Below are 27,984 nucleotides of genomic sequence, written 5' to 3'. Positions count from 1 at the left end.
TTAGTGAACATTTCTCCTTTGACAAAGATAATCCATCCACCTGACAGGTGTGGCATATCAAGAAGCTGATTAAACAGCATGATCATTACACAGGTGCACCTTGTGCTGGGGGGCAATAAAAGGCCACTCTAAAATGTGAAGTTTTGTCACTCAACACAATGCCACAGATGTCTCAAGTTTTGAGGGAGCGTGCAATTGGCATGCTGACTGCAGGAATGTCCACCAGAGATGTTGCAAGAAAATCTAATGTTAATTTCTCTACCATAAGTTGCCTCCAACGTTGGTTTAGAGAATTTGGCAGTACGTCCAACCGGTCTCACAACCGCAGACCACGTGTAACCACGCCAGCTCAGGACCTCCACATCTAGCTTCTTCACCTGCGGGATCGTCTGAGACCAGCCACCCGGATAGCTGATGAAACTGTGGGTTTGCAAAGTATTTCTGCACAAACTGTCTCAGGGAAGCTCATCTACGTGCTCGTCGTCTTCACCAGGGTCTTGACCTGACTGCAGTTCGGCGTCGTAACTTATCTCTTTCACATACCCTTTGGCTTGGAACACTTCAAAACAAGAGATTGAAGAGGTGGCTATTTATTTTTTTATAAATAAAACATTTTATGACATGTGGCCGACTTGTAAATAACATTTTGATCCTAACTTGAGCTAATAGACACATTGTTTGACAGTAAAGTCAGATGTAAAGCCACATACCTGTGAATAATGTATTTTATGACCACAATTGACTATCTTTTGGGTTACAGTCAGTGCTGGGCTAGTGCTGGGTTAAGGCTGTTGCTATGCTACTTCTGTAGACAGAAATTAGACAAAGATTAAACCCCGACTCACTGAGTCCTTGGCAAAGAGGAAGAATTGAAACTGAAATACTTGGGGTGAGAAAAGCATGGCGCTACAGAAGTAGCTGTGGGACTCTATGACAGTGGGAAGGCATTAATGATTTAAACAGAGGCAAAATATGAAGTCTGTGACCTTTATTTTGTGTATGCCGAAACATGTACAGAGGAAACAACTGACACCATTTCAACAATGAACTGCCATCAATCACACTTTGAGATATCAACAAGAGCCTGATAAGGAGAAGAAAAAAAACAGAACAATAGTTCTGCCTTACTACAAATAGATTGAGGGCAAGACCAAAACATAGGCTTGGAATTGGGTCTTTACTGTGGGGACCATTTGGGGAACCAAACAATCCTATCAAGTATTACTGTACATATGATAACGCATCACCTCTGGTACATGGGGGTAATATGACTCCTGAACTATGTCCACCATAACTTTGCCGTTTTAACCAATTGTAAACAATGATTTCAACAGTTTCATGTGTACATAATTTAGCATCTCTGCATTTTTCAGAGATTAGATTTTTCAAAATGATGACTATAAAAAGTGTTGTTTTTGCCAATCAGAGCCATACGGTTCTGCTGCTTCCTCTTTTTTTGTAGTTAAAGTCATTTATGTATTATTGCTTACAATTCAAACGTTTTCCTGGCAATACGAACACTGCTCAGGTCATGATGGAAAAAGGTCTACAGGATCTTCACAAAATACAATAACCAATATATAGAAATCAACTAACCCCATGTTAAACCCAAATAGTATACACTACACCAGAACAAGATGGAAAGCTTTGCGCACATGCCTGTTTAGCCATAGAACTAACACAAGTGGAGTTTGGATCTACATACAAGAAGACTCCGCAGTGCCTTGTGACAGCAAGAAGGCGCTACAACAACAAACAAAGCAAACCTAATGCAAATGATTTTACAACCCAACGTATCATAACCAGCTACTGTACTGTTGACACGTTCATACAGCATTTCACCTCAATAATAAATCAACAACTATCATTTCAGCTATTGAAATATAAAAAATGCTTTCAAAGCCAGATCAATCAGGAATTTCCAAGTAATGTGACACAACTGTCAAATATGAATACAAACGTTACATCTACCAATGGGTATTGAGCATGCTATTCTTTTTCAAGCATTTCTGGAATGTACTGTAGAAGCACCCCATCATTCCTAGACGCACGCCAGTGGTCAGAATGTCCCCTTTTACTTTCCCATAAATCAAGAATCACTTGAGAAGGAGCGGATGTGATGGGGTGTTTTGGCATTTTAAAAGCCATCTCTTAAACTGGGAGTGTCACAATTAAATGATAATTGATACACATACAGCTACCTGACTCAAATACCATGTGTCTTGTCATTTGCTCCAGTCCACAGTAAAAACACATACAGCAACCCAAGGATGACAACTCTCTTTTCATGATTTAGGACAACAGAATAAAGGTGCTTGCTATGTTGAATACACCAACAGTACAGAGAAAGGATGACAAAAATCTCCCATCGTTGTGATTTTGCACTGCTGCAAATAGAAAATACAGTACAATACAACGTATTGTGAGTTTTTGTGCCATGACCCGCCTCGGGTCATTCTTTGTGGTTTAAAAACACACCACCTCTTTTAATATAGAAAGTAATAGTACATCTTTGATCATGTTGGACATCACCTCCAAATGATCATGAGTGGATGTCTTGTGGGCCAAAGATGACAAACATGACCTTTAAGAGAATCCATACCACTTATCACTGCACAATATTATTATATGACTCATATACCCCTGTGAGTTCAAAGCAGGTTCTTGTTTGTTCTGAAGTACTGTAAGTGCTAAAGGTCATGATAAAGAACTAGAGATGCTGTGCCGGGGGGAAAAATAGATTCTCGGATCAAGACATTTATGAGAAGGCCATTTTCATTCGCCATTAGAGAAATGTTCATTAATTAGATTCCCCAGTAGCCAAACCGCTGGCATGATGATTATAAACCCTTCTGCAAGTCAGCAAAAAATATGGGGAAAGAAGTCTGCCGGACAAATCACTCATGGCCATAAAAATGTATCACCAAATGAAAATGCCTAGTCATATAAAAGCCTAATGTATGTTACTTAAGAGCAAAGTGAGATAAAATATGAGGATATAACCATTCTAAAAGTAACACTTCTGATAGATTTACGAATGCCCTCTAGGTGAAATCACAAAGCAATCTAGTCCGAGTCCCACTGATCTCTCGTCGTCACGCAGCATAAAAAAAAAATCTCTCTACTCAAACATAACAGTGTGAGGAAAGAACAATGAAAGAATTGCCCCTTCAAAAATTCATGAGAAAAATGTTTCATAAAATGTTCCATAAGTCTTTGATTCAAATAATATGAGGTGTACATGCATTTGTCTCTGGTTCTTCCATTCAGCAATTGTACATCTTTATTCCGTAATAAGTTCTTTAAAGCTTCTAGAAAAAGTTGCAGTAAAATTATGGATCTTTTCATTATCATATTCTTAACAAATATAGTTAGCATTTTTTATTTTATACAATTTCATTTAGTGACAATTTGCTGGAATATTAACATATGATAAAATCTACATCCTCAAAATATAATCTTTGAAAAACATTCAGTAGGCTTTTAAATAAAGCTTTGATATACAAATCCAAAAATCCAAAACAATAGACAACATAAAAAAAAACAGATCATAGTATCCAAGACAAGCAGGAAGTCTCTCGGTCTCCATTCCAGGTTCACCTTTAAGAGAAATTAAAAATAATGCTACATCATTCTGCACTGGAAAAAAAGAAAGTGAGGAAAAGCATCTCAGCAGGCATTGTATCCATTAGAATGGATGCCAGCAGGTTGAGCCATCAGTCATTTGTCTCGGTAGTGTAACAGATAGGCCTTCAGCGATTCAGGCAGAGGTAAAGTCATGATTTTATCTCGCAGTACATTTACTGCCTTCAGTATCTCAATGCTGCCAATGTCTCTCTCCTCCTCCTTCTCCTTCTCCTGCACCTGCACCTCCTTGTGCTGCTCCTCCTCGATCCGTTCGTCCTCCTCGCTCTCCACGGCTTGGGGGATCAGCTGGTTGCCCACAAAGACGTAAGTGTTAATACGTCGCCGCCGGCAACGCCTGCGCTTGCGTTTCTGGGGCGCCCTCTGCACCAGGCCTTTGTCAGGGCTCTCCTCATTGGTCAGATCTCGGAGGGTGCGGCGGATGTAGACGCGAGACAGGTCCTGAAGACTCCTGACCGTCACCGGGGCTGAGGAGACGAGGGGAAAAGATGGCTGGTCAAATCACATTCACCAAAATATAATTCTCTATTACGATTCAGCACACAAGAGCTCCAGATATTGTCCGGTCATTTGTGGACAATACTTATTTAACCTTTATTTCGACAGGGAATCATGGTGAGACCAAAGTCTCGTTCTCAAAAGAGCCCTGCATTCAAAAAAATAAACACACAAAAAAAAACAAATATAAACATCAATAATACACATCAATGCACAAACTTCATCTTCATTTACAGAAAAAGAAGAAATGGAAAAATCCATTAGTGCTTGAAATTTGTAGTATTATGTATCCAACCTGCAGGGCAGTGAGGCCTCTAGAGTCAAAGCAAAGATATTATTATTAATTAATTAATTTCTTTTTAGAAACATCCATCTTTTAACTTTAAATAAATGACTTTACACTTCAAAAGATAGACAGAAAACTAAACAAAGGGGGAATTGTTCTAATGTGGCTTTTCACAGAGAGCAGAACAGAAAATAACAGGTTCATATTCACTAATGCACACCGTAGCAAAGTATTATTTTTTTTGGGGGGGGGGGGATTCAGGTACTCTGTCCCCGTTTCAGTTCTTTTCCTTTTGGTGCCTAGTGAATAAGACCCGGGGGTTAGAGTAGAGAACGGGGGATAGAGTAGAGGACTCACGCAGATCTACTGCATCAGGCTTGCTTCCCTCAGCTCTGTTCTGCTGGACCAGAGGAGCGAACGACACAGCCAGGATATTCTTACTCTCCCAGGAACACTGACCAGTCCTGGTGATCTGGGTCAGCTGCAACAAGAGACAAAAGAGTGACAGTTACTGAATAGCAACCACAATAACAACAGCATCAGTCCATTGAGACAACAGAGAAGTTATACCAACCACAATAACACCACCATTCCACTAGCTAATGGGGAACTTATACCAGCCATGATAACAACACAGTCGATAACCATGACAACAGAGGGACAACATCACATCTATTATATGCATTTTTAGTTCCACACCAGAAAGGGACATTGGTGCTTTCAAATCAAATGTCTAATTGACAAAAAGCTGGTTTTGGCTGTGATGTAGAGGCCTCATCAAAACCTTGTATATCCTTATTGAGCCACCAAACCAACCTGGCAACGTAGGAGTTTCAGCCGTTTTCAGAAAAACAACATAAGCAGCTTGACTTTTCAATTCACAGGATGGAAGACTGTGTGGGCTTCTGCAAGCCCTTAAAAACATGTTTTGGGTTCCCTTCCCTGCTTGAGTACCACACAACGTCATTATTTTTCAAGTGTTGTTGCTATTTACCAATTTCGTGGAGGACAAAATAGAGAAGAATGATGGTGAAAGTCCCCGTTCAGGGGCTTCTGATGCACAATAACGATGGCTGGGAATCATAACATCATTGGTCATTGCAGACCACGGCGATTTCACTTCATCTGCGTCCAAAACGGCACACTAGTCCAAATAGTGCACTTCTTTTGAACAGGGCTCTGGTCAAAAATAGTACACTACAGTGAATAAGTTGCCATTTCGGATGCAGATGAAGTGATTCCCGATGGGGGCGGCATCATCATCATCATCATCATCTGCAATATTCAGAGGCGTTCTCTACCGCTTACCTGATCTTCTATAGGCATCACTAGAATACCCCCCACTTTGAGCAGGATCTTCATGTAATTTTCATGATCCTTCTGCACCCCCGCACCACAGTAGATACGGTCGTATTGGCGACTGTCTGACGAGATCTCCAGACAGTTGCCCACTATGAAGATGGGTTCACAGAACTCAAACCTGACAAAAACAAAATAAAAAAGTAATACAAGTAAGCCAACTCGTTTTTCTATCAGTCTGAGAAGAAATGTAAAAATAAACAAACAGATTTGAACACTTTCAAATGCATTCCATTTGCAAGACACAATCTTAAGGCGGCAATTTCCATGTCTGGGAATTGGCAGGCACATAAATACTAACTGAACTGCAGCTAGTTATTTAACTAGAGTTTCACTGCATGCACCATTACACGCTACATAACATTTGTAACACTTTGATTAAGCATCCAACTCACTTATCAAAGCTGTCATTATTCTTGATGAAGTTATCCAGTTTCTCCTTGGCGTAATCCACCACATCCCTGTGGAGCTCAACTCCATGGTTCACTCCAAATGGACCTACACATTAAAAAAATAATAATGATTTTTAAATTTCATTATCAGTAATTACATATAATTTATGAAAGAAGATACGAGTCTGTGTTTGACTTCATATGCTGTTCATGTGTGTTACTTAAGCATAGGTTAACACATTAGTGCTAGAGCATCAATGTATATCATCACTATATAATAATCAAATCAAGATTTCCCTGAAAGCATAGGTTAAATTTGGGGGGGGGGGGGGCAGCAGCGTCATTACCTATGATGAGTCCCACCATGGTGCTGAGGTACCCAGTCCCACTGCCCAGGTTGAGGAAGGACAGTCCCTGCTGCAGCTTCAGCGCCTCCATCACCTCAGAGTAGATACAGGGGGCAGACAGGTGAATGTTGCCATGCTTCCAAGCCAGGTCCTTGTAGGCATTGTCCCTGCAGTATTGATAAAGTGTTAGCTTCAGGAACATCTTTACTAAGAGGCAAATCGTAACTTCCACTCATTCTTCAATGTACATCAATGCAAGTTAGGATTCTCCCCCAAGACAAAACTGAATATGCTGTGCAGAGCATTATGGGTACTGTAGTACCTGTAGCCAACCAGGTAGTAGTCCCCGCGGTCGATGGCCCTGAAGGCCTGCTCCACGTAGCCCGAACGGATGTACTGTGCCTCCTTCAGGTTGTCAATCAGATCATCGTTGTCCTCCCCGGCGCTCACCGCACCCCCCATGGCGAGAAAGAAACAGTAGAACAAAAAGCGGGTGCAAAACTCTTCTTTCCACAAGTGGAGCGCTGGGTTGTTGTCTTAATGTGGCATGGAAAGATGAAGAGGACACCTGAGGGATTGTGTTCTTCCCTTGGGGCCACTTCACACCATCGTCATATGAAGACAGGCTAACTCTAGGGAATTGAGAGAGAGGGAGACAATGTTGAGAGGTGGAAGATTAGAAGTATAGCAGGGGATGTCAGTCTGTGGAGAGACCCAGAAGGAATGATCCATGTAGTTACAGATGGAGACTACGCAGAGAAATGCATAGGCATCCTATTCAACTGGTCAATACCCGGAAGAAACAATCCTTTTTAAATGCACTTTTGGGACAGAACCATATGTACATAGAGATTTATCCAAGCAATATCAAAGCTCTTTTGCTAAATGTTGATGTGGAGTGGTCCCTTTCGCTATTGAGACTGGTCGATACACAAACATTCCTCTAGATAAATGTGTCTGTACCTTTTGTAACAATGCATCCATTTTAACTGTAGAAGTGGAGGGAGAGAGAGAGAAAGAGAGAGACACAGATGCATGTGAGCTCACATTATTCAACATGTTTTTTTTTACAAAAAGATAGATTCTTCGGCAGGGACATATACAGGATGCTACCCTCCACAGCATAACCTTCACTCCAGGTCTAAACTACAAAACTACAACCTAATTTTGGAAAAAAATGACCTGGAATGATTAATACACCATCCAACCTGGAACTGAGACAGACCAGACAGACCAAATACAACTTCAAATGTCGAAGCCTTTGAGCCCAACAAATCGCAGGCTACCCCACCCAAATCCGGAGGCCTTGAAGCCCCCCTCCTGCTGTTCAGAGATCATCTACTGTAATAAAAGCTTCTCCCAAGTGGGTGTGACACCTACTCCCGTTGCCTGCTGCACTGCTCCTTGGATTCCACCTAGTGATCTGTTCACAGTCTGCCCTGGTTGTCTCCCCCTGTCTGGTACAGGTACCCCCACCACACTCCCCCCCTCTCTGCCAAGCACACAGACACTGTTGGGGCGAGTGACTCTGAACTTACAATGGCTAGCCCCAAGTCGTTATATTTTTTTCCCTTGTGCATTTTGCCTCATAATTCCTGCATGCTTTGTTGACTATGAACTTTCTTGTTTACCCAACCATGGGACAGACGGTTCCCACACTCGGGATTCTGACTCTCAGTTACACTGACCTCTTTTTCCACTGCCCTGCTACTAAGTTTCTCCCTGTCTTCTTTAAGGTCGTTGCCCCTATAATCGCCAAGCCTGTATCTCCTCTCCAGGGAGGTTCCCATTGTTTGGAAGGCAGCCACGGTTCATCCGAAATTTAAAAGGGGGGGAGAACAAGCTGATCCTAACTATTAAAAAGGCCTATTTCTATTTTGCCCTTTTTATCAAAAGTGTTGGAAAAACATGTCAATAATAAACTGACTGGCTTTCTCTCTGGTATGTAATCTGGTCTACACTCAGGTTATGGATGTGTCACTGCAACCTTAAAGGTCCTCAATGATGTCACCATTGCCCTGGATTCTAAGCAATGTTGTGCTGCTATTTTTATTGACTTGGCCCAAGCTTTTGATACGGTAGAACATTCCATTCTTGTGGGCCGGCTAAGGAGTATTGGTGTTTCTGAGGGGTCTTTGACCTGGTTTGCTAACTACCTCTCTCAAAGAGTGCAGTGTATGAAGTTAGAAATCAAATCAAATTTTATTTGTCACATACACATGGTTAGCAGATGTTAATGCGAGTGTAGCGAAATGCTTGTGCTTCTAGTTCCGACAATGCAGTAATAACGAACAAGTAATCTAACTAACAATTCCAAAAAAACTACTGTCTTATACACAGTGTAAGGGGATAAAGAATATGTACATAAGGATATATGAATGAGTGATGGTACAGAGCAGCATAGGCAAGATACAGTAGATGATATCGAGTACAGTATATACATATGAGATGAGTATGCAAACCAAGTGGCGTAGTTAAAGTGGCTAGTGATACATGTATTACATAAGGATGCAGTCGATGATATAGAGTACAGTATCTACGTATGCATATGAGATGAATAATGTAGGGTAAGTAACATTATATAAGGTAGCATTGTTTAAAGTGGCTAGTGATATATTTACATCATTTCCCATCAATTCCCATGATTAAAGTGGCTGGAGTAGAGTCAGTGTCATTGACAGTGTGTTGGCAGTAGCCACTCAATGTTAGTGGTGGCTGTTTAACAGTCTGATGGCCTTGAGATAGAAGCTGTTTTTCAGTCTCTCGGTCCCAGCTTTGATGCACCTGTACTGACCTCGCCTTCTGGATGACAGCGGGGTGAACATGCAGTGGCTCGGGTGGTTGATGTCCTTGATGATCTTTATGGCCTTCCTGTAGCATCGGGTGGTGTAGGTGTCCTGGAGGGCAGGTAGTTTGCCCCCGGTGATGCGTTGTGCAGACCTCACTACCCTCTGGAGAGCCTTACGGTTGAGGGCGGTGCAGTTGCCATACCAGGCGGTGATACAGCCCGCCAGGATGCTCTCGATTGTGCATCTGTAGAAGTTTGTGAGTGCTTTTGGTGACAAGCCAAATTTCTTCAGCCTCCTGAGGTTGAAGAGGCGCTGCTGCGCCTTCCTCACGATGCTGTCTGTGTGAGTGGACCAATTCAGTTTGTCTGTGATGTGTATGCCGAGGAACTTAAAACTTGCTACCCTCTCCACTACTGTTCCATCGATGTGGATGGGGGGGGTGTTCCCTCTGCTGTTTCCTGAAGTCCACATCTGGTCATCTCTGCTGTCTCAGCCACTGCCTGTCACCAATGCTCAAACTTACACCCCACGCTCTTCTCAATTTACAGTAACAACATAGAACAGGCAGTAAGAAGCTCTCTCATCCATTTATATGCAGATGATACAGTTTTATACTCAGCTGGCCCCTCCCCAGATTTTTGTGTTAAACGCTCTACAATAAAGCTTTCTTAGGGTGTGCAACAAGATGTTCTCTACCCTTAACCTTGTTCTGAACACCGCCAAAACAAAAGTAATGTGGTTTGGTAAGAAGAATGCCCCTCTCCCCACAGGTGTGATTACTACCTCTGGGGGTTTAGAGCTTGAGGTAGTCACCTCATACAACTACTTGGGAGTATGGCTAGACAGTACACTGTCCTCACAGCACATATCAAAGCCGCAGGCTAAAGTTAAATCTAGACTTGGTTTCCTCTATCGTAATCGCTCCTCTTTCACCCCAGGTGACAAACTAACCCTGATTCACATGACCATCCTACCCATGCTAGATTATGGAGACGTAATTAATAGATCGGCAGGTAAGGGTGCTCTTGAGCGGCTAGATGTTCTTTACCATTCGGCCATCAGATTTGCCACCAATGCTCCTTATACGACACATCAATGCATTCTGTACTCCTCTATAAACTGGTCATCTCTGTACACCCCGTCGCAAGACCCACTGGTTGATGCTTATTTATAAAATCCTCTTAGGCCTCACTCCCCCTTATCTGAGATATCTACTGCAGCCTTCATCCTCCACATACAACACCCATTCTGCCAGTCACATTATGTTAAAAGTCCCCAAAGCGCACACATCCCTGGGTCGCTTGTCTTTTCAGTTCGCTGCTGCTAGCGACTGGAACGAGCTTCAACAAAACACTCAAACTGGACAGTTTAATCTCAATCTCTTCATTCAAAGACTCAATCATGGAACACTCTTACTGACAGTTGTGGCTGCTTTGCGTGATGTATTGTTGTCTCTAACTTCTTGTGCAGTTGTCTGTGCCCAATAATGTTTGTACCCTGTTTTGTGCTGCTACCATGTGTTGTCGTCTTAGGTCTCTCTTTATGTAGTGTTTTCTGTCTTGTCGTGAAGTGTGTTTTGTCGTATATTTTTTAAATTAAAAATGTATTTTTAACCCAACCCCTGTCCCCACAGGAGGCCTTTCGCCTTTTGGTAGGCCATCATTGTAAATAAGAATTTGTTCTTAACTGACTTGCCATGTTAAATAAAATGTATTGGAAGCCCATGCCTTGCTTTACTGTGGGTTATACAATGACATTAGGGAATGTATTTTTCATCAGCTGCCCAGCCAAAACAATCATTTTAACAGTCTAGATTAAAACAAAGTGCGGCATTTCATCAGGTAACAATACCCTTTCTTTTTAAAGTGCCTAAATATCTTTTCATCTACTGTACTTTGTTTATACATACTGTACTTTGTTTATGCATACATGTGCATTGAGGTGAGTTTTACAGATGATGGCAAAGGAAATACTGTACCATGTTTGACAGATTTTTGTGTGCGTTTCAAAACCCTATTTGAGTGGTCCACAATGTGTGTGTTAACTGTATTTTGTATTGTCAATTATTGTGGAGTGACACTTATATACGTTTTTCGAACGTTTTTCGAACTACTACAATTCAGATATCGTCAGTTATGTCCCTTTGGTGCTCAGTCCTTGATATCTAGTGAACTACCTCGTAAGCACATTAAACGGTAGAGGCAAAATGTATCCAAAATCCTCATGAGTTCATGCATGTTAACCACAATGAGATATTCATTCATAATACCATAAAACGTAAGTATAGTCTTATGATGAAGCATGAAAATCACTGCAGGACAGGCAGCAACTAATAATTGAAGTTATAATGCCCATTTATGAGAGATGCAGCAGAGGAAGAAGAAACGTCTTGAATTCTCTACTTGCTTTCTCAGCATCTCCACCTGACATATCCCGAGTCAGCTAATAAAGATTACATTCGGAGGTGACATCGTAGAAGTAGCAGCTAGCAGGCTAGGCCTTGTGGAGAGGTCATTTTCCATTGGCTATATTCGTTCACACACTGGAAAATTAAATAATTGCTTCATTCTCACCGACGTGTGATCGTACCATACAGTGTTACAGAAGCAGCTTTTTGTCCTTGCTCTTTAAACCCTCCCTGAAATGCATAGCCATGCAGGGTGCACCACAAAGAGTAAGAGTGGTGCTGCGCCACCTTGTGGACTGGCTGCGGAACTATGTAAACATTCAGCAGGGCACAAAGTTGTGGACTATAACAGGTAGAAGAAGTTAATAGTCAGCTCTATTAAGATACATTTCTAAATCGGCAAAACTCTTAACATTTGCCTACATAACGTGACCCAGATTTAACGACAAATCGTGATCATTTGACATGGTTAAACAGAATGTGTGCCTGAGTTGACCTACTGGGCTTATAGTGAAGTCAAGAGAGCCAGTGGCGTCATTAGGCCTGGGCTTCGGCCCTACATGTTTTTGATTCAGCCTTGAACCTTTAGATATATAGATATATCATACATATGATAGAGATATCTCTAAGTATATGGACATCACTTCAAATGAGTGGATTTGGCTATTTCAGCCACACCGGTTGCTGACAGGTGTATAAAATAAAGCACACTGCCATGCAAATCTCCATAGACAAACATTGGCAGTAGAATGGCCTTACTGAAGAGCTCAGTGGCTTTCAACGGGGCACCGTCATAGGATGCCACCTTTCCAACAAGTCAGTTTGTCAAATTTCCTCCCTGCTAGAGTAGGGCTGGGCGATATGGTCAAAATATCATATAATGGTATTTTTCAAATTTGGTCTTACATTTTGATTAATAAAAGTTCTACATTTGCTTTTAAAGTAGTGCATGACTCTAGGGTGGCAACACATATATTCTAAACTATTTCAATGAGTCTTTCTCCATTCTGATTGCTTAATACTGTTCAATTCAACTTCAACCTAAAATTATTTCCTGTATTTCCATCCATTTCTGCATTTCCTGCACTCATTTCAGATAATTTCCACACTGCCAAGATATGGGAAAAAATACTAGGCTTTATTTTTTGCGATTTAGATCAAAACACTTGGGTGAACTTTTGAAATCATGGAAATAGAATGTTTATTCCGATTCTATACTTAGAATGTAAATAATAGTGGGCACTTTGAATAGTGTTGAACAACGAATGACGAGTTATTGTGACAGGGTAGGAACCAAAGTGATGTTCAGTGTTTCCTAGGGGACCCTATAATCTTTGGCTACATTAACTAGCCAGCTAACTAGCGCTGTTATTGTGAAGTGGAATCATCTAGGAGCAACAATGGCTCAGCCACGAAGTGGTAGACCACACAAGCTCACAGAATGGGACCACCGAGTGCTGAAGTGCGTAGCGCGTAAAAATCGTCTGTCCTCGGTTCCAACACTCAATACAGAGTTCCAAACTGCCTCTGGAAGCAACGTCAGCACAAGAACTGTTCATCTGGAGCTTCATGAAATGGGTTTCCATGGCCGAGCAGTCGCACACAAGCGTAACATGCTGACTAGACCGGGCGAGCATGTGGATTTTGTTCACCCACATCAGACGCGATCAGGACACGCAGGTTGAAATATCAAAACAAACTCTGAACCAGCCATATTTATATTAGTTTTATTTAACCTTTATTTAAGTCAGTCAGTTAAGAACAAATTCTTATTTACAATGACGGCCTAGGAACAGTGGGTTAACTGCCTTGTTTAGGGGACAGGTCAAAAAGCATTAAAAACATTCATGGCAATTTAGCTAGTTAGCTTTCTGTTGCTAGATAATTTGTCCTGGAGATATAAACATTGGGTTGTTATTTCACCTGAAATGCACAAGGTCCTCTACTCTGACAATTAATCCACAGATAGAAGGGTAAATGTTTGTTTTCTAATAATCTCTCATCCTTCAGGTTTATTCTTCTTTGGACTTAATATGGCAGTTGGCAACAACTTTAAAAGGTGCATTACCACAACTGGAGTGTGGAACATCTTTCAAATCACCCACGTGGGTATATGCTCCTAAAAACCAATGAGGAGAAGGGAGAAGCAGGCTTAGCAGAAACAAGATCTATTTTGGTGCCTGGCTACTCAGACGCTTGTTGACATGGGCGAGCAGTGTGGGTGCAATGATTGAATAACATGTATGTGTAAAAAAAAAATTGCAACACACGCAACACAGGTGGTGTGTTCAGCATGTAAGATCACCATGTGCAATACCAAGCACCAGCTGGAGAGTTGTAAAGCCATTGTATTCTGGAGCAGTGGAAACGCGTTCTCTGGAGTGATGAATCACGCTTCACCTGCTGGTAGTCCGACAGACGAATCTGGGTTTGGCGGATGCCAGGAGAACACTACCTGCCCCATTATATAGTGCCAACTGTAAAGATTGGTGGAGAAGGAATAATGCTCTGTGGCTGTTTTTCATGGTTCGGGCTAGGCCCCTTAGTTCCAGTGAAGGGAAATCTTAACGCTACAGCATACAATTACATTCTAGACGATTTTATGCGTCCAACTTTGTGACAAGAGCTTGGAGAAGGCCCTTTCCTGTTTCAGCATGACAATGCCCCTGTGAGCAAAGCAAGGTCCATACAGAAATGGTTTGGTGAGATTGGTGTGGAAGAACTTGACAGGCCTGCAGAGCCCTGACCTCAACCCCATCGAATACCTTTGGGACGAATTGGAACGCCAAACGGACCTAATCATCCATCATCAGTGCCCGACCTCACTAATGCTCTTGTGGCTGAATGGAAGCAAGTCCCCCAAGCAACATTCCAACATCTAGCGGAAAGCCTTCCCAGAAGAGTGCAGGCAGCAAAGGGGACCAACTCCATATTAATGCCCATGATTTTGGAATGAGATGTTCTATGAGCAGGTGTCCACATGCACTACATGACCAAAAGTATCTTCCGACAGTGCCACTGTGCCCCCCTGTGGACTGAAGCTGAACTTTACCACACACACACACACACACAATATTTAACCCAGTTTAAAATTAGCTATGTTGAGGTGGTAGAACTAACCAAATTTAATGAATCATAACCTATTCCATTCTACATGTAAACATGCTTGGCTCATGTCTGATATTTTTTTATATAGGCTGTCACTACTTGAGTGTTTATTTCTCTTTATTCACTTAGCTACTTACATGTTCTATTGTTTTGCATTGTCGAGAGGTTAACCTGCAAGTAAACATTTCACTGTACTATATACTCCATGTATATATGACAAATAAACTTTGAACAGCTTTGTGGTTAGATTGTAGGTGAACAAAACATTGAAAATGCATAGTCCCTTAGAGGGGCACTTTTACATCCATTTTTGGACTTCTAAATTAATGATATGTACCTATTGATTCTTGAAGAATAGCTTCTTGTCGGTCATGTTTGGAGTTGTGTTGTGCGGACACTTGCATTTAAAAAAATAATAATTTAACCCCCTTTTCGTGGTATCCAATTGTTAGAAGTTACTATCTTGTTTCATTGCTACAACTCCCGTACGGGTTCGGGAGAGGCGAAGGTCGAAAGCCATGCGTCCTCCGAACGACAACCCAACCAAGCCGCACTGCTTCTTAACACAGCGCGCATAAAACCCTGAAGCCAGCCGCACCAATGTGTCGGAGGAAACACTGTGCACCTGGTGACCTGCTTAGAGTGCACTGCGCCCGGCCCGCCACAGGAGTCACTAGAGCGCAATGAGACAAGGATATCCCTACTGGCCAAACCCTCCCTAACCCGGACGACGCTAGGCCAATTGTGCGTCGCCCGACGGACCTCCCGGTCGCGGCCGGCTGCAACAGAGCCTGGGCGCGAACCCAGTCTCTGGTGGCACAGCTAGCACTGCGCTGCAGTGCCCTAGACCACTGCGCCACCGACACTTGAATTTTTACAGTTTGAGCACACAGTAGGGCTGGGCGATATATGAACGAAATATATCACAATATTTGATGTTTTATTTTGTGTTTTGGGATAATAAAAGTTCTAAAATATGCTTTATGAGTAGTTCATGACACTAGGGTAGCAACACAAAGTATATGCGATTTCAATTGGGCTTTCTCCATTTATACTGTTAAATCTACCCCCCCCCAAATATATATATACACAAAATAAAGTCTGCATTCATCAATTTATGCACTTTTATTAAAATTGTAACACTGTGCCACGCAGCGGTCCAAAGAAATATAGCCTTAGTTAATTAGTGAACTGTTGAAATTAGAGGTCGACCGACTGATTTTTCAACGCCGATACTGATTATTGGAGGACCAAAAAAAGCCGATACCGATTAAATCGACCGATTTTTTTATTTTATTTATTTGTAATAATGACAATTACAACAATACTGAATTAACACTTATTTTAACTTAATATAATACATCAATAAAAATCCATTTAGCCTCAAATAAATAATGAAACATGTTTAATTTGGTTTAAAAAAATGCAAAAACAAAGTGTCGGAGAAGTAAAAGTGCAATATGTGCCATGTAAAAAAAGCTAACGATTGAGTTCCTTGCTCAGAACATGAGAACATATGAAAGTTGGTGGCTCCTTTTAACATGAGACTTGAGACAATATTCCAAGGAAAGAGGTGTTAGGTTGTAGTTAATATAGTATTTATAGGACTATTTCTCTCCATACCATTTGTATTTCATATACCTTTGACTATTGGATGTTCTTATAGGCACTATAGTATTGCCAGTGTAACAGTATAGCATCCATCCCTCTCCTCGCCCCTACCTGGGCTCGAACCAGGAACACATCGACAACAGCCACACTCGAAGCAGCGTTGCCCATGCAGAGCAAGGGGAACAACTACTCCAAGTCTCAGAGCGAGTGACGTTTGAAACGCTATTAGCGCGCACCCCGCTAACTAGCTAGCCATTTCACATCAGTTACACCAGCCATTAGGCTGATAGGCTGAAGTCATAAACAGCGCTGTGCTTGCGAAGAGCTGCTGGCATAACGCACGAAAGTGCTGTGTGAATGAATGCTTACGAGCCTGCTGCTGCCTACCATCGCTTAGTCAGACTGCTCTATCAAATATCAAATCATAGACTTAATTATAACATAACACACAGAAATACGAGCCTTTGGTCATTAATATGGTCGAATCCGGAAACTATCATTTCGAAAACAAAACATTTATTATTTCAGTGAAATACGGAACCTTTCGGTATTTTATCTAACGGATGGCATCCCTAAGTCTAAATATTCTTGTTACATTGCACAACCTTCAATGTTATGTCATAATTACGTAAGTTTCTGGCAAATTAGTTCACAATGAGCCAGGCTGCCCAAACTGTTGCATATACCCTGACTCTGCTTGCAACGAACGCAAGAGAAACGACACAATTTCACCTGGTCAATATTGCCTGCTAACCTGGATTTCTTTTAGCTAAATAAGCAGGTTTAAAAATATATACTTCTGTGTATTGATTTTAAGAAAGGCATTGGTGTTTATGGTTAGGTACAGTCATCCAACGATTGTGCTTTTTTCGCAAATGCGCTTTTGTTAAATCATCCCACAGCGTTACATCGATTATATGCAACGCAGGACACGCTAAATAAACTAGTAATATCATCAACCATGTGTAGTTATAACTAGTGATTATGATTGATTGTTTTTTATAAGACAAGTTTAATGCTAGCTAGCAACTTACCGTGGCTTCTACTGCATTCGAGTAACAGGCAGGCTCCTCGTGGAGTGCAATGAGAGGCAGGTGGTTAGAGCGTTGGACTAGTTAACTGTAAGGTTGCAAGATTGGATCTCCCGAGCAGACAAGGTGAAAATCTGTCGTTCTGCCCCTGAACAAGGCAGTTAACCCACCGTTCCTAGGCCAAAATTAAAGTGGAAAACCACACTACAGGCTGATCCAACTTTGATATAATGTCCTTAAAACAAGTTAAAATGAAGCTCAGTAGTGTGTGTGGCCTCCACGTGCCTGTATGACCTCCCTACAACACCTGAGCGTGCTCCTGATGAGGTGGCGGATGGTCTTCTGAGGGATCTCCTCCGAGACCTGGACTAAAGCATCCGCCAACTCCTGGACAGTCTGTGGTGCAGCGAGACATGATGTCCCAGATGTGCTCAATTGGATTCAGGTCTGGGGAACGGGCGGGCCAGTCCATAGCATCAATGCCTTCCTCTTGCAGGAACTGCTGACACACTCCAGCCACATGAGGTCTAGCATTGTCTTGCATTAGGAGGAACCCAGGGCCAACCGCACCAGCATATGGTCTCACAAGGGGTCTGAGGATCTCATCTCGATACCTAAGGGCAGTCAGGCTACCTCTGGCGAGCACATGGAGGGCTGTGCGGCCCCCCAAAGAAATGCCACCCCACACCATGACTGACCCACTGCCAAACCGGTCATGCTGGAGGATGTTGCAGGCAGCAGAACGTTCTCCACGGCATCTCATGACTGTCACATGTGCTCAGTGTGAACCTGCTTTCATCTGCGAAGAGCACAGGGCGCCAGTGACGAATTTGCCAATCTTGGTGTTCTCTGGCAAATGCCAAACGTCCTGCACGGTGTTGGGCTGTAAGCACAACCCCCACCTGTGGACGTCGGGCCCTCATACCACCCTCATGGAGTCTGTTTCTGACCGTTTGAGCAGACACATGCACATTTGTGGCCTGCTGGAGGTCATTTTGCAGGGCTCTGGCAGTGCTCCTCCTTGCACAAAGGCGGAGGTAGCGGTCCTGCTGCTGGGTTGTTGCCCTCCTATGGCCTCCTCCACATCTCCTGATGTACTGGCCTGTCTCCTGGTAGTGCCTCCATGCTCTGGACACTGCGCTGACAGACACAGCAAACTTTCTTGCCACAGCTCGCATTGATGTGCCATCCTGGATGAGCTGCACTACCTGAGTCACTTGTGTGGGTTGTAGACTCCGTCTCATGCTACCACTAGAGTGAAAGCACCGCCAGCATTCAAAAGTGACCAAAACATCAGCCAGGAAGCATATTAACTGAGAAGTGGTTTGTGGTCACCACCTGCAGAACCACTCCTTTATTGGGGGCGTCTTGCTAATTGCCTATAATTTCCACCTGTTGTCTATTCCATTTGCACAACAGCATGTGAAACAATCTATGACTAGGGTGGTTGGAGTCTGACAATTTTTAGGGACTTCCTCTGAAACCGCCTGGTATAGAGGTCCTGGATGGCAGGAAGCTTGGCCCAAGTGATATACTGGGCTGTACTCACTAGATTCTGTAGTACCTTGCGGTCGGAGGCTGAGCAGTTGCCATACCAGGCAGTGACGCAACCCGTCAGGATGCTCTCGATGGTTCAGCTGTAGAACTTTGAGGATCTGAGGACCCATGCCAAATATTTGCAGTCTCCTGAGGGGGAGTAGATTTTGTCGTGCCCTCTTCACGGTTGTCTTGGTGTGTTGGACCATGTTAGTTTGTTGGTGATGTGGAGGCCAAGGAACTTGAAGCTCTCAACCTGCTCCACTACAGACCCGTCGAAGAGAATGGACGAGTGCTTGGTTCTCCTTTTCCTGTAGTCCACAATCATCTCCTTTGTCTTGATCACGTTGAGGTGGATGTTGTTGTCCTTGAACCACACAGTCAGGTATCTGACCTCCTCCCTATAGGCTGTCTCATCGTTGTCGGTGATCAGGCCTACTACCACTGTTGTGTCATCAGCAAACTTAATGATGGTGTTGGAGTCATGCCTGGTCGTGCAGTCATGAGTGAACAGGAGGGGACTGAGCACGCACCACTGAGGGGCCCCCGTGTTTAGGATCAGCGTGGCGGATGTGTTGTTACCTCCCCTTACCACCTGGGGGTGGCCTGTCAGGAATACCAGGATCCAGTTGCAGAGGGAGGTGTTCAGTGTCAAGGTCCTTAGCTTCGAGGGCACTATGGTGTTGAACACTGAGCTGTAATCAATAAACAGCATTCTCACGTAGGTGTTCCTTTTGTACAGATGTGAAAGGGCAGTGTGGAGTGCAATAGAGATTGCATCATCTGTGGATCTGTTGGTGCGGTATGGAAATTGGAGTGGGTCTAGGGTTTCTGGAATAATGGTGTTGATGTGAGCCATGACCAGCCTTTCAAAGCACTTCATGGCCTCAGATGTGAGTGCTACGGGCCGATAGTCATTTAGGCAGGTTACCTTAGTGTTCTTGGGCACAGGAACTATGGGTCTGCTTGATACATGTTGCTATTACAGACTCAGACAGGGAGAGGTTGAAAATGTCAGTGAAAACACTTGCCAGTTGGTCAGTTCATGCTCGCAGTACACATCCTAGTAATCTGTCTGGCCCTGCAGCCTTGTGTATGTTGACCTCTTTAAAGGTCTTACATCGGCTGCGGAGAGTGTGATCACACAGTCGTCCGGAACAGCTGATACACTCATGCATGCCTCAGTGTTACTTGCCTCGAAGCGAGCATAGAAGTTAATTTGCTCGTCTGGTAGGCTTGTGTCACTGGGCAGCTCTCGGCTGTGCTTCCTTTTGTAGTCAGTAATAGTTTGCAAGCCATGCCACATCCGACGAGCGTCGGATCCGGTGTAGTATGATTCGATCTTAGTCCTGTGTTGACGCTTTTCCTGTTTGATGGTTCTTCGGGGGGCATAGCGGGGTTTCTCATAAGCTTCTGGGTTAGAGTCCCGCTCCTTGAAAGCAGCAGCTCTAACCTCTAGCTCAGTGTGAATGTTGCCTGTAATCCATGGCTTCTGGTTGGGGTATGTACGTACAAGTCACTGTGGGGATGACGTCCTCGATGCACTTATTGATAAAGCCAGTGACTGATTTGGTGTACTCCTCAATGCCATTGGAAGAATCCCAGAACATAATCCAGTCTGTGCCAGCAATCGCTCATTGAGTGCGATTTTAGTTTCAGCATCGGTCTGAGGTGGTATGTGGACCGCTACAAAAAAAATACAGATGAAAACTCTCTAGGTAGATAGTGTGGTCTCCAGTTTATCATGAGATACTCTACCTCAGGCGAGCAAAACCTTGAGACTTCCTTATAGAGATTGTGCACCAGCTTTTGTTTACATATATGCATAGGCCCCTGCCCTGTGTCTTACCAGAGGCTGCTGTTCTATCCTGCCGATAGAGTGTATAACCAGCCAGCTGTATGTTCTTAATGTTGTCATTCAGCCACGACTCGGTGAAACACAAGCCATTACAGTATTTATTGTCCCATTGGTAGGATATAAGTGCTTTCAGTTCATCCCATTTATCTTCCAGCGATTGAACGTTAGCTAGCAGGACAGAAGGCAAAGGCAGATTAGCCACTCGTCGCCTGATCCTGCCAAGGCACCCTGATCTTTTTCCTCAGTTTCCAGCGAGGATCTGGCCCCAGTCGGGTGTCTGTAGTATATCCCTCCCGTCCGACTCATTGAAGAAAAACTCTTTGTCTAACCTGAGATGAGTAATCTCAGTTCTGATGTCCAGAAGCTCTTTTCGGTCATAAGAGACGGTAGCAGAAACATTATGTACAAAACAAGTTACGAACAACGCGAAAAAACAAACAAAATAGCATGCTTGCTAAGAAAATAAACTAGCAGATAGTTTGCAGACTGTAAGATATACAAACTAATAGTGTATAGAACGCTTGTGAAATAGAGGTCGACCGATTATGATTTTTCAACGCCGATACCGATTACTGGAGGACCAAAAAAGCCGATACCGATTAAATCGGCCGATGTATAAAAAAAAAATATATATATATATATATATATATTTGTAATAATGACAATTATAACAATACTGCTATTATCATTGCGTTTACTTGATAGCTACCTACACAAATAGCTAGCTAGAACAAAGTGTTAATAAGATAAATTCATTTAAAAAGATTAAAAGCTATACAAATAAACTTAATATAATACATCAATAAATCTATTTATCCTCAAGTAGATAATGAAACATGTTCAATTTGGTTTAAATAATGCAAAAACAAAAGTGTCGGAGAAGAACGTAAAAGTGCAATATGTGCTATGTAAGAAAGCTAACGTTTCAGTTCCTTACTCAGAACATGAGAACATATGAAAGCTGGTGGTTCCTTTTAACATGAGTCTTCAATATTCCCAGGTAAGAAGTTTTAGGTTGTAGTTATTATAGGACTATTTCCCTCTATACCATTTGTATTTCATTAACCTTTGACTATTGGATATTCTTATAGGCACTTTAGTATTGCCAGTAGCTTCCGTCCCTCTCCTCGCTCCTCCCTGGGCTCGAACCAGCAACACAATGACAAAAGCCACCACATCGAAGCAGCGTTACCCATGCAGAGCAAGGGAAACAACCACCTCAAGACTCAGAGCAAGTGAAGTTTGAAACCTTATTAGCGCGTGCTAACTAGCCTGCCATTTCACTTCGGTTACACGAGCCTCATCTCGGGAGTTGATAGGTTTGAAGTCATAAACAGCGCAATGCTTGATGCACAACGAAGAGCTGCTGGCAAAACGCACGAAAGTGCTGTTTGAATGAATGTTTACGCGCCTGCTTCTGCCTACCACCACTCAGTCAGATACTTGTATGCTCAGTCAGATTATATGCAACACAGGACACGCTAGATAATATCTAGTAATATCATCAACCATGTGTAGTTACCTAGTGATTATGATTGATTGTTTTTTATAAGATATGTTTAATGCTAGCTAGCAACTTACCTTGGCTTACTGCATTTGCATAACAGGCAGTCAGTCTCCTTGTGGAGTGCAACGAGAGAGAGGCAGGTCGTTATTGCGTTGGACTAGTTAACTGTAAGGTTGCAAGATTGGATCCCCCGAGCTGACAAGGTGAAAATCTGTCTTTCAGCCCCTAAACGAGGCAGTTAACCCACCTAGGCCGACATTGAAAATAAGAATGTGTTCTTAACTGACTTGTCTAGTTAAATAAAGATTAAATAAAAGGTGTAAACCATTATTTATTTATTTTTTAATCGGCGCCCAAAAATACAGATTTCCGATTGTTATGAAAACTTGAAATCGGCCCTAATTAATAGGCCATTACGATTAATCGGTCCACCTCTATTGTGAAATAATACAGGTCACCAAAATTGTTGCATCCATCTGACCATGCAGGGTTAAAGGCAAGAAAGTACTCGTAACTCCATGGTTGAGCAACTGCTCTCTCCTTGAGTAACAGGGGGCCGGGCTTGGTGTGGTTAGCTGCATGCAGCCGCAGGGGGGAGAGAGAGCGAGAGAGATGACTCAAGTAGAAAACGGAGTGAACTATAAAAACAGACATTATAAGAGACAGCGGAGGGCAGACAAGAGAGGAGGGCAGACAAGAGACAGCAACAGACACAGAGAATGCGATGGAGAAAGGCAGAGGAGGGTGTATCACCTAAAGCTGCTCTATGAATTCTAATTACTGCACAGAGAGAGACTCATTGGACAGGTCAGAGTCTGTTTGAAGTTGAAGGGTTTTGGGCAATACACTGTTGATGTACAGCACATTCGGAAAGTATTCAGACCCCTTGAATTTTTCCACATTTTGTTACGTTAATGCCTTATTATAAGATGTATTAAATAGTTTTTTCCCCCTCATCAATCTATACACAACACCCCATAATAACTTGAACCCGATTAGAAATGTTAGCAAATTTATAGCACCTTTGGCAGCGATAACAGCCTCAAGTCTTCTTGGGTATGACGCTACAAGCTTGGCACACCTGTATTTGGGGAGTTTCTACCATTCTTCTCTGCAGATCCTCTCAAGCTCTGTCAGGTTGAATGGGGAGCGTCGCTGCACAGCTATTTTCAGGTCTCCCCAGAGATGTTCGATGGGTTCAAATCCTGGCTCTGGCTGGGACACTCAAGGACATTCAGAGGCTTAGACGAAGCCACTCCTACGTTGTCTTGGCTGTGTGCTTAGGGTCGTTGTCCTGTTGGAAGGTCATCCTTCACCCCAGTCTGAGGTCCTGAGCACTCTGGAGCAGGTTTTCATCAAGGATCTCTCTGCACTTTGCTCTGTTAATCTTTCCCTTGATCCTGAGTAGTCTCCCAGTCCTTTACATGCCTTTTGGCAAACTTCAAGCAGGCTGTCATGTAACTTTTACTGAGGAGTGGCTTCAGCCTGGCCACGCTACCACAAAGGCCAGATTGGTGGAGTTCTGCAGAGATGGTTGTCCTTCTGGATGGTTTTCCCATCTCCACAGAGGAACTTTGGAGCTCTGTTATCGGGTTCTTGGTCACCTCCCTGACCAAGGCCCTTCTCCCCCGATTGCTCAGTTTGGCCGTGTGGCCAGCTCTAGGAAGAGTCTTGGTGGTTCCAAACTTCTTCCATTTAAGAATGATGGAGGCCACTGTCTTCTTGGGGATACATTTTAGAATAAGGCTGTAACGTAACAAAATGTGTAAAAAGTAAAGGGGTATGAATACTTTCCGAATGCACTGTATGTGTTCCAAAGTAGAGAGTGTTCCAGAGTCTCACAGATGCTACTGTAATTGAGTATTGGCAGTGTCTGCTTTGGGAGGAGGGAAGATCTAATCTCTCAATGTTCATATCCAAGTGCCCTAAATTCATGAATTTAGCTGTTGAAATTCATTTTTTTTCTGGGGAAGAATGCCCCCAGACCCCCCTACTGGCTTTGGGTTAAGCCCCAAATGTCTTCAAATCCGAGAACCACCCCTGGAGAGAGCATGCAGTGACATGTCATGTGCCTATCTAAGAACGAGACAGGGACAACCGGCTGAGCAGGGTGATGAAACATGTAACCGATCCTGGGACAACCCAATAACATGCTCAGTGAAACTATCTATACAGGTAAAAAATAAAATAAAGGTAAAAATAAATAAAGGTAAAAAAAATAAAATAAATAAAGGTAAAAAATAAAAAATACACAATGCCATGCTCTATCTGGACGGGGCCAAGATGTAGGCTAGGCCGCTAGGTTGTACAGTGTTACTGAAAGTGCGGATGTGGGAAAATAGTAAATAAATTATGATTCAGATAAGTCAGGGGTCATTCAGGGACAGTAGAAATGTAAATATACTTTTATTTCCCCTGGTACTACAGAGTAATTTGTCAATGAACACTTGACAGTAGGCTGTCCACTACCCTAATGTTAGTTTGTTCACTTAGCTCTCCAAACTAGCTATGGATTTTGCTAAAACGAATATGCCTAGCTACATCTAGAGGGGGAAAAAACTCCGCGAGTTTTTGTCAGATACATTACAATTTAGCCTCTGTAGGCAGCTACTGTAGTCTGATGATAGAATGTATTCATTGGCTAGTTCGCATCCATGACTGACATAACTATTTGAAACCAATCAGCCGCTTTCTAGTAGACACAGGGTGAACGTTTTCTAGCCAATCATCTTACGAGTGTACCATGTTAGCTATATCTGCACTGTGTGTGGTAGGGGCGAAAAACAATAACAGGAAATGGGCAGGATATCATTTTTTATGGTTAATAACTATCACATTGATAACATTGAATTTAGCTTCATAATGTAGCCCGCCGACTTTCTAAATTGCATCTGCTAACGACGCGTTACCCAACGTTAGGTTAAACCTACTGTACGTGTTGTTGTGATGCGTTATTTTAATCATGCATGAAAGACAGACAACACATTTTAGTTACCCTAACTAACATTTCAGGTTAGTACTTGTTATGTAAGCAAAGTGTGACAAAACACATTTCACACAACGTTAGGGCCATAGCTAATATCTACCAGCATTGCAGGTTAACGTTAGAAAATGTGGACCAAATAGCATGTCACATCGTGAACGTTGCCAACGCTAGCTAGCTTGCTCGATGGCTGCTTTTCAGTCGAATGATGGCCATGATCAACTAACTTAGTTAACTAAAATAGCTAGCTAAATCTTGACGAAATAATAGGCAAAAAAAATGCATTGCGATTCATGGTGGAAGGGTTGGTTAAGTCGAGGTGACAGCTAGGCATTGTTGTAAAAAGATGTCAACAGTCTCTTGAAATTAGGTTTAGCACATTGCTAATTATGCGGGCCCAAACAAAGTCTGTGCGTCACCAACTCAGACAAAGCAGTGGTAGCTAACGAGCTAGAGCTGGTCAGCTACCATTTTCGAGTGGCCACTTTCTAACAACATACAAAACGTTGACATTGCACTTTAGATTGGAAAATACTCACAGCGCCGAGTCAAATGAATCAACTCAGTCCCCGGGGTGGATGCACTTCAAAGGGAAAAAAAACAAGGTCAGTTAGTTTAACGAGCTGTAGTTTGTGAAGTGGTGACTAGCCTACCAGCAGGTTCTTCACTCCGAAGGAACACAGCTGAGAGGATGTAAACACATGTCACGTGCTGTAGGCAGACAAACGTGTGTTTTGCGCTGCAACAGCCTAATGATTGCCCCAAGGGGAAACTTTGAACCAGGGTAAAACATCTAAGACATATCCTGCTGAGACCCAGCAATACATTGCTGTCCTCTCTAGTGGACATTAGTTATTGGTCTTTATCTCTGAGGGCATAAAAGCCACTGTATGAAGTCCTGTTCTCCCTTTGAGAGGACATTCCGGGCTTTTCAATTATACTGAACAAAAATATAAACGTAACATGTAGTTGGTCCCATGTTTCATGAGCTGAAATTAAATATCCCAGAAAGCTTATTTCTCTCAAATTTTGTACACTAATTTTTTACATCCCTGTTAGTGACCATTTCTTGTTTGCCAAGATAATCCATCCACCTGACAGGTGTGGCATATCAAGAAGGTGATTAAACAGCATGATACTTACACAGGTCCACCTTGTGCTGGGGATAATATAAAGCCACTCTAAAATGTGATTTTTTTTCACACAACATAATGCCACAGATGTCTCAAGTTTTGAGGGAGTGTGCAATTGGAATGCTGACTGCAGGAATGTTCACCAGAGCTGTTGCCAGATAATTTAATGTTCATTTCTCTACTATAAGACGCCAACTTTTAGAGAAGGCGGCAAACCTAATGGGCAATGTTGTCACTGGGAGAATTTCAGGTCTGTTGAGCGAAAACTTGAAAATTGTGAAAGTTCTGTGCAACTTCCAGCTCTTGTCTACTGTGAGCACTGAGGCTGTATCCGCTTTAAGTTATAGTTTTACCAGTGGCCAAGTATATTACTGTGGCTATTTGATCCTAATGTACAGTGCATTTGGAAATTATTCAGACACCTTTACTTTTTCCACATTTTCTACACACAATACCCCATAATGACAAATCAACAACAGGTTTTTAGAAATGTCTGCTAATTTATATATATGTATATAAAAAAAGGAAATATTACCTTTACATAAGTATTCATGGTGGAGGCTCAATCAAGGCTCATTCAAGCTAGCTGGCTTTATTACTTTCTTATGCCATTTTTGTTGGCACCAAAAGTTAGAGTGTTGATAGGGGTTCGGACCATCAAATAAATACAGAATTTCAGTGAGGGTGAGGATATTGGAAATTTAATCAAAGCGTACTGGATGACAACTTGTTTTTAACAAATAATTTATAACTGATATTTTCCTACATAAAACATAGGTACAGCAGATCCTCTACTTGTATGGGACACTTTTAAATGCGCCCTTAGAGGCCATGTAATGCAATACTCATCTTTAAAACAAAAACAATTTAGGTCAATAGAGTTCATTTTAACAAAGGAAATAGAGGAACTAACAGTACAGATAGATATCAATAAAAACTGTAACATAGAGGCACAGAATAAGTTAGAGGAAAAATAAAAAGAAGAGGAATTTATTATAAAAGTGTAATAAATGATAAAAAATGAAGTGAACTGGAAGGAGTATGGGGCAAAATGCCCCCCAATTTTTTTTTTTACAGAAACTTGTTACAAATAACAGAGTCATCCAAAACAATATTTTGAAAGAGGAAACAAAATACTTTAAGCACATTTTGTATTTCAGTCTCATCCATCTCCACTAACAAGTGAATTGTAAGGCTTTTTCTATTAATGGGGTAAAATTAACAGCTGTACAGAAATACTAATGGGAAGGCCTAATTACAGAGGAGGAACTTCTAGATGCAATTAAGGCCTTCAAGTCCAGGAAAACTCCAGCGCTGTATGGCATACCAGTTGAGGTATATCAAATCTTTTTGATGTACTCAAAGGTCCATTATTAATATATTTTAACCACTCCTAGAAATATGGTAGACTATCAGATACTCGGCAAGAATATCTGATTATCACTATTACTGAAACAGGACCCAGGTGGTAAATATAAAGTTCCAGTCCACCTG

The 27,984-nt window shown here is 42.4% G+C and overlaps 1 protein-coding gene across 1 annotated transcript; it reads right to left on the bottom strand.

Annotated features, from left to right (window-relative positions):
• Positions 1 to 973: 973 nt before the first annotated feature.
• On the bottom strand, positions 974 to 26,132 carry pcmtd1 (protein-L-isoaspartate (D-aspartate) O-methyltransferase domain containing 1). The gene is made up of 7 exons (XM_020462909.2): positions 25,897 to 26,132; positions 6,850 to 7,159; positions 6,528 to 6,694; positions 6,184 to 6,286; positions 5,738 to 5,909; positions 4,787 to 4,910; positions 974 to 4,112 (listed from the first exon to the last, which is right to left on the bottom strand). The coding sequence occupies exons 2-7, from the start codon at positions 6,987 to 6,989 to the stop codon at positions 3,721 to 3,723; spliced, it is 1,098 nt and encodes a 365-aa protein (XP_020318498.1). The 5' UTR covers positions 6,990 to 7,159; positions 25,897 to 26,132; the 3' UTR covers positions 974 to 3,720.
• Positions 26,133 to 27,984: the final 1,852 nt, after the last annotated feature.

The sequence above is a fragment of the Oncorhynchus kisutch genome, linkage group LG27 (genome assembly GCF_002021735.2).
Source record: "Oncorhynchus kisutch isolate 150728-3 linkage group LG27, Okis_V2, whole genome shotgun sequence".
Lineage (NCBI taxonomy): Eukaryota > Metazoa > Chordata > Actinopteri > Salmoniformes > Salmonidae > Oncorhynchus > Oncorhynchus kisutch.
Note: the sequence above shows the minus strand (reverse complement) of the source record. Positions and strands in the feature narration are given on the sequence as shown.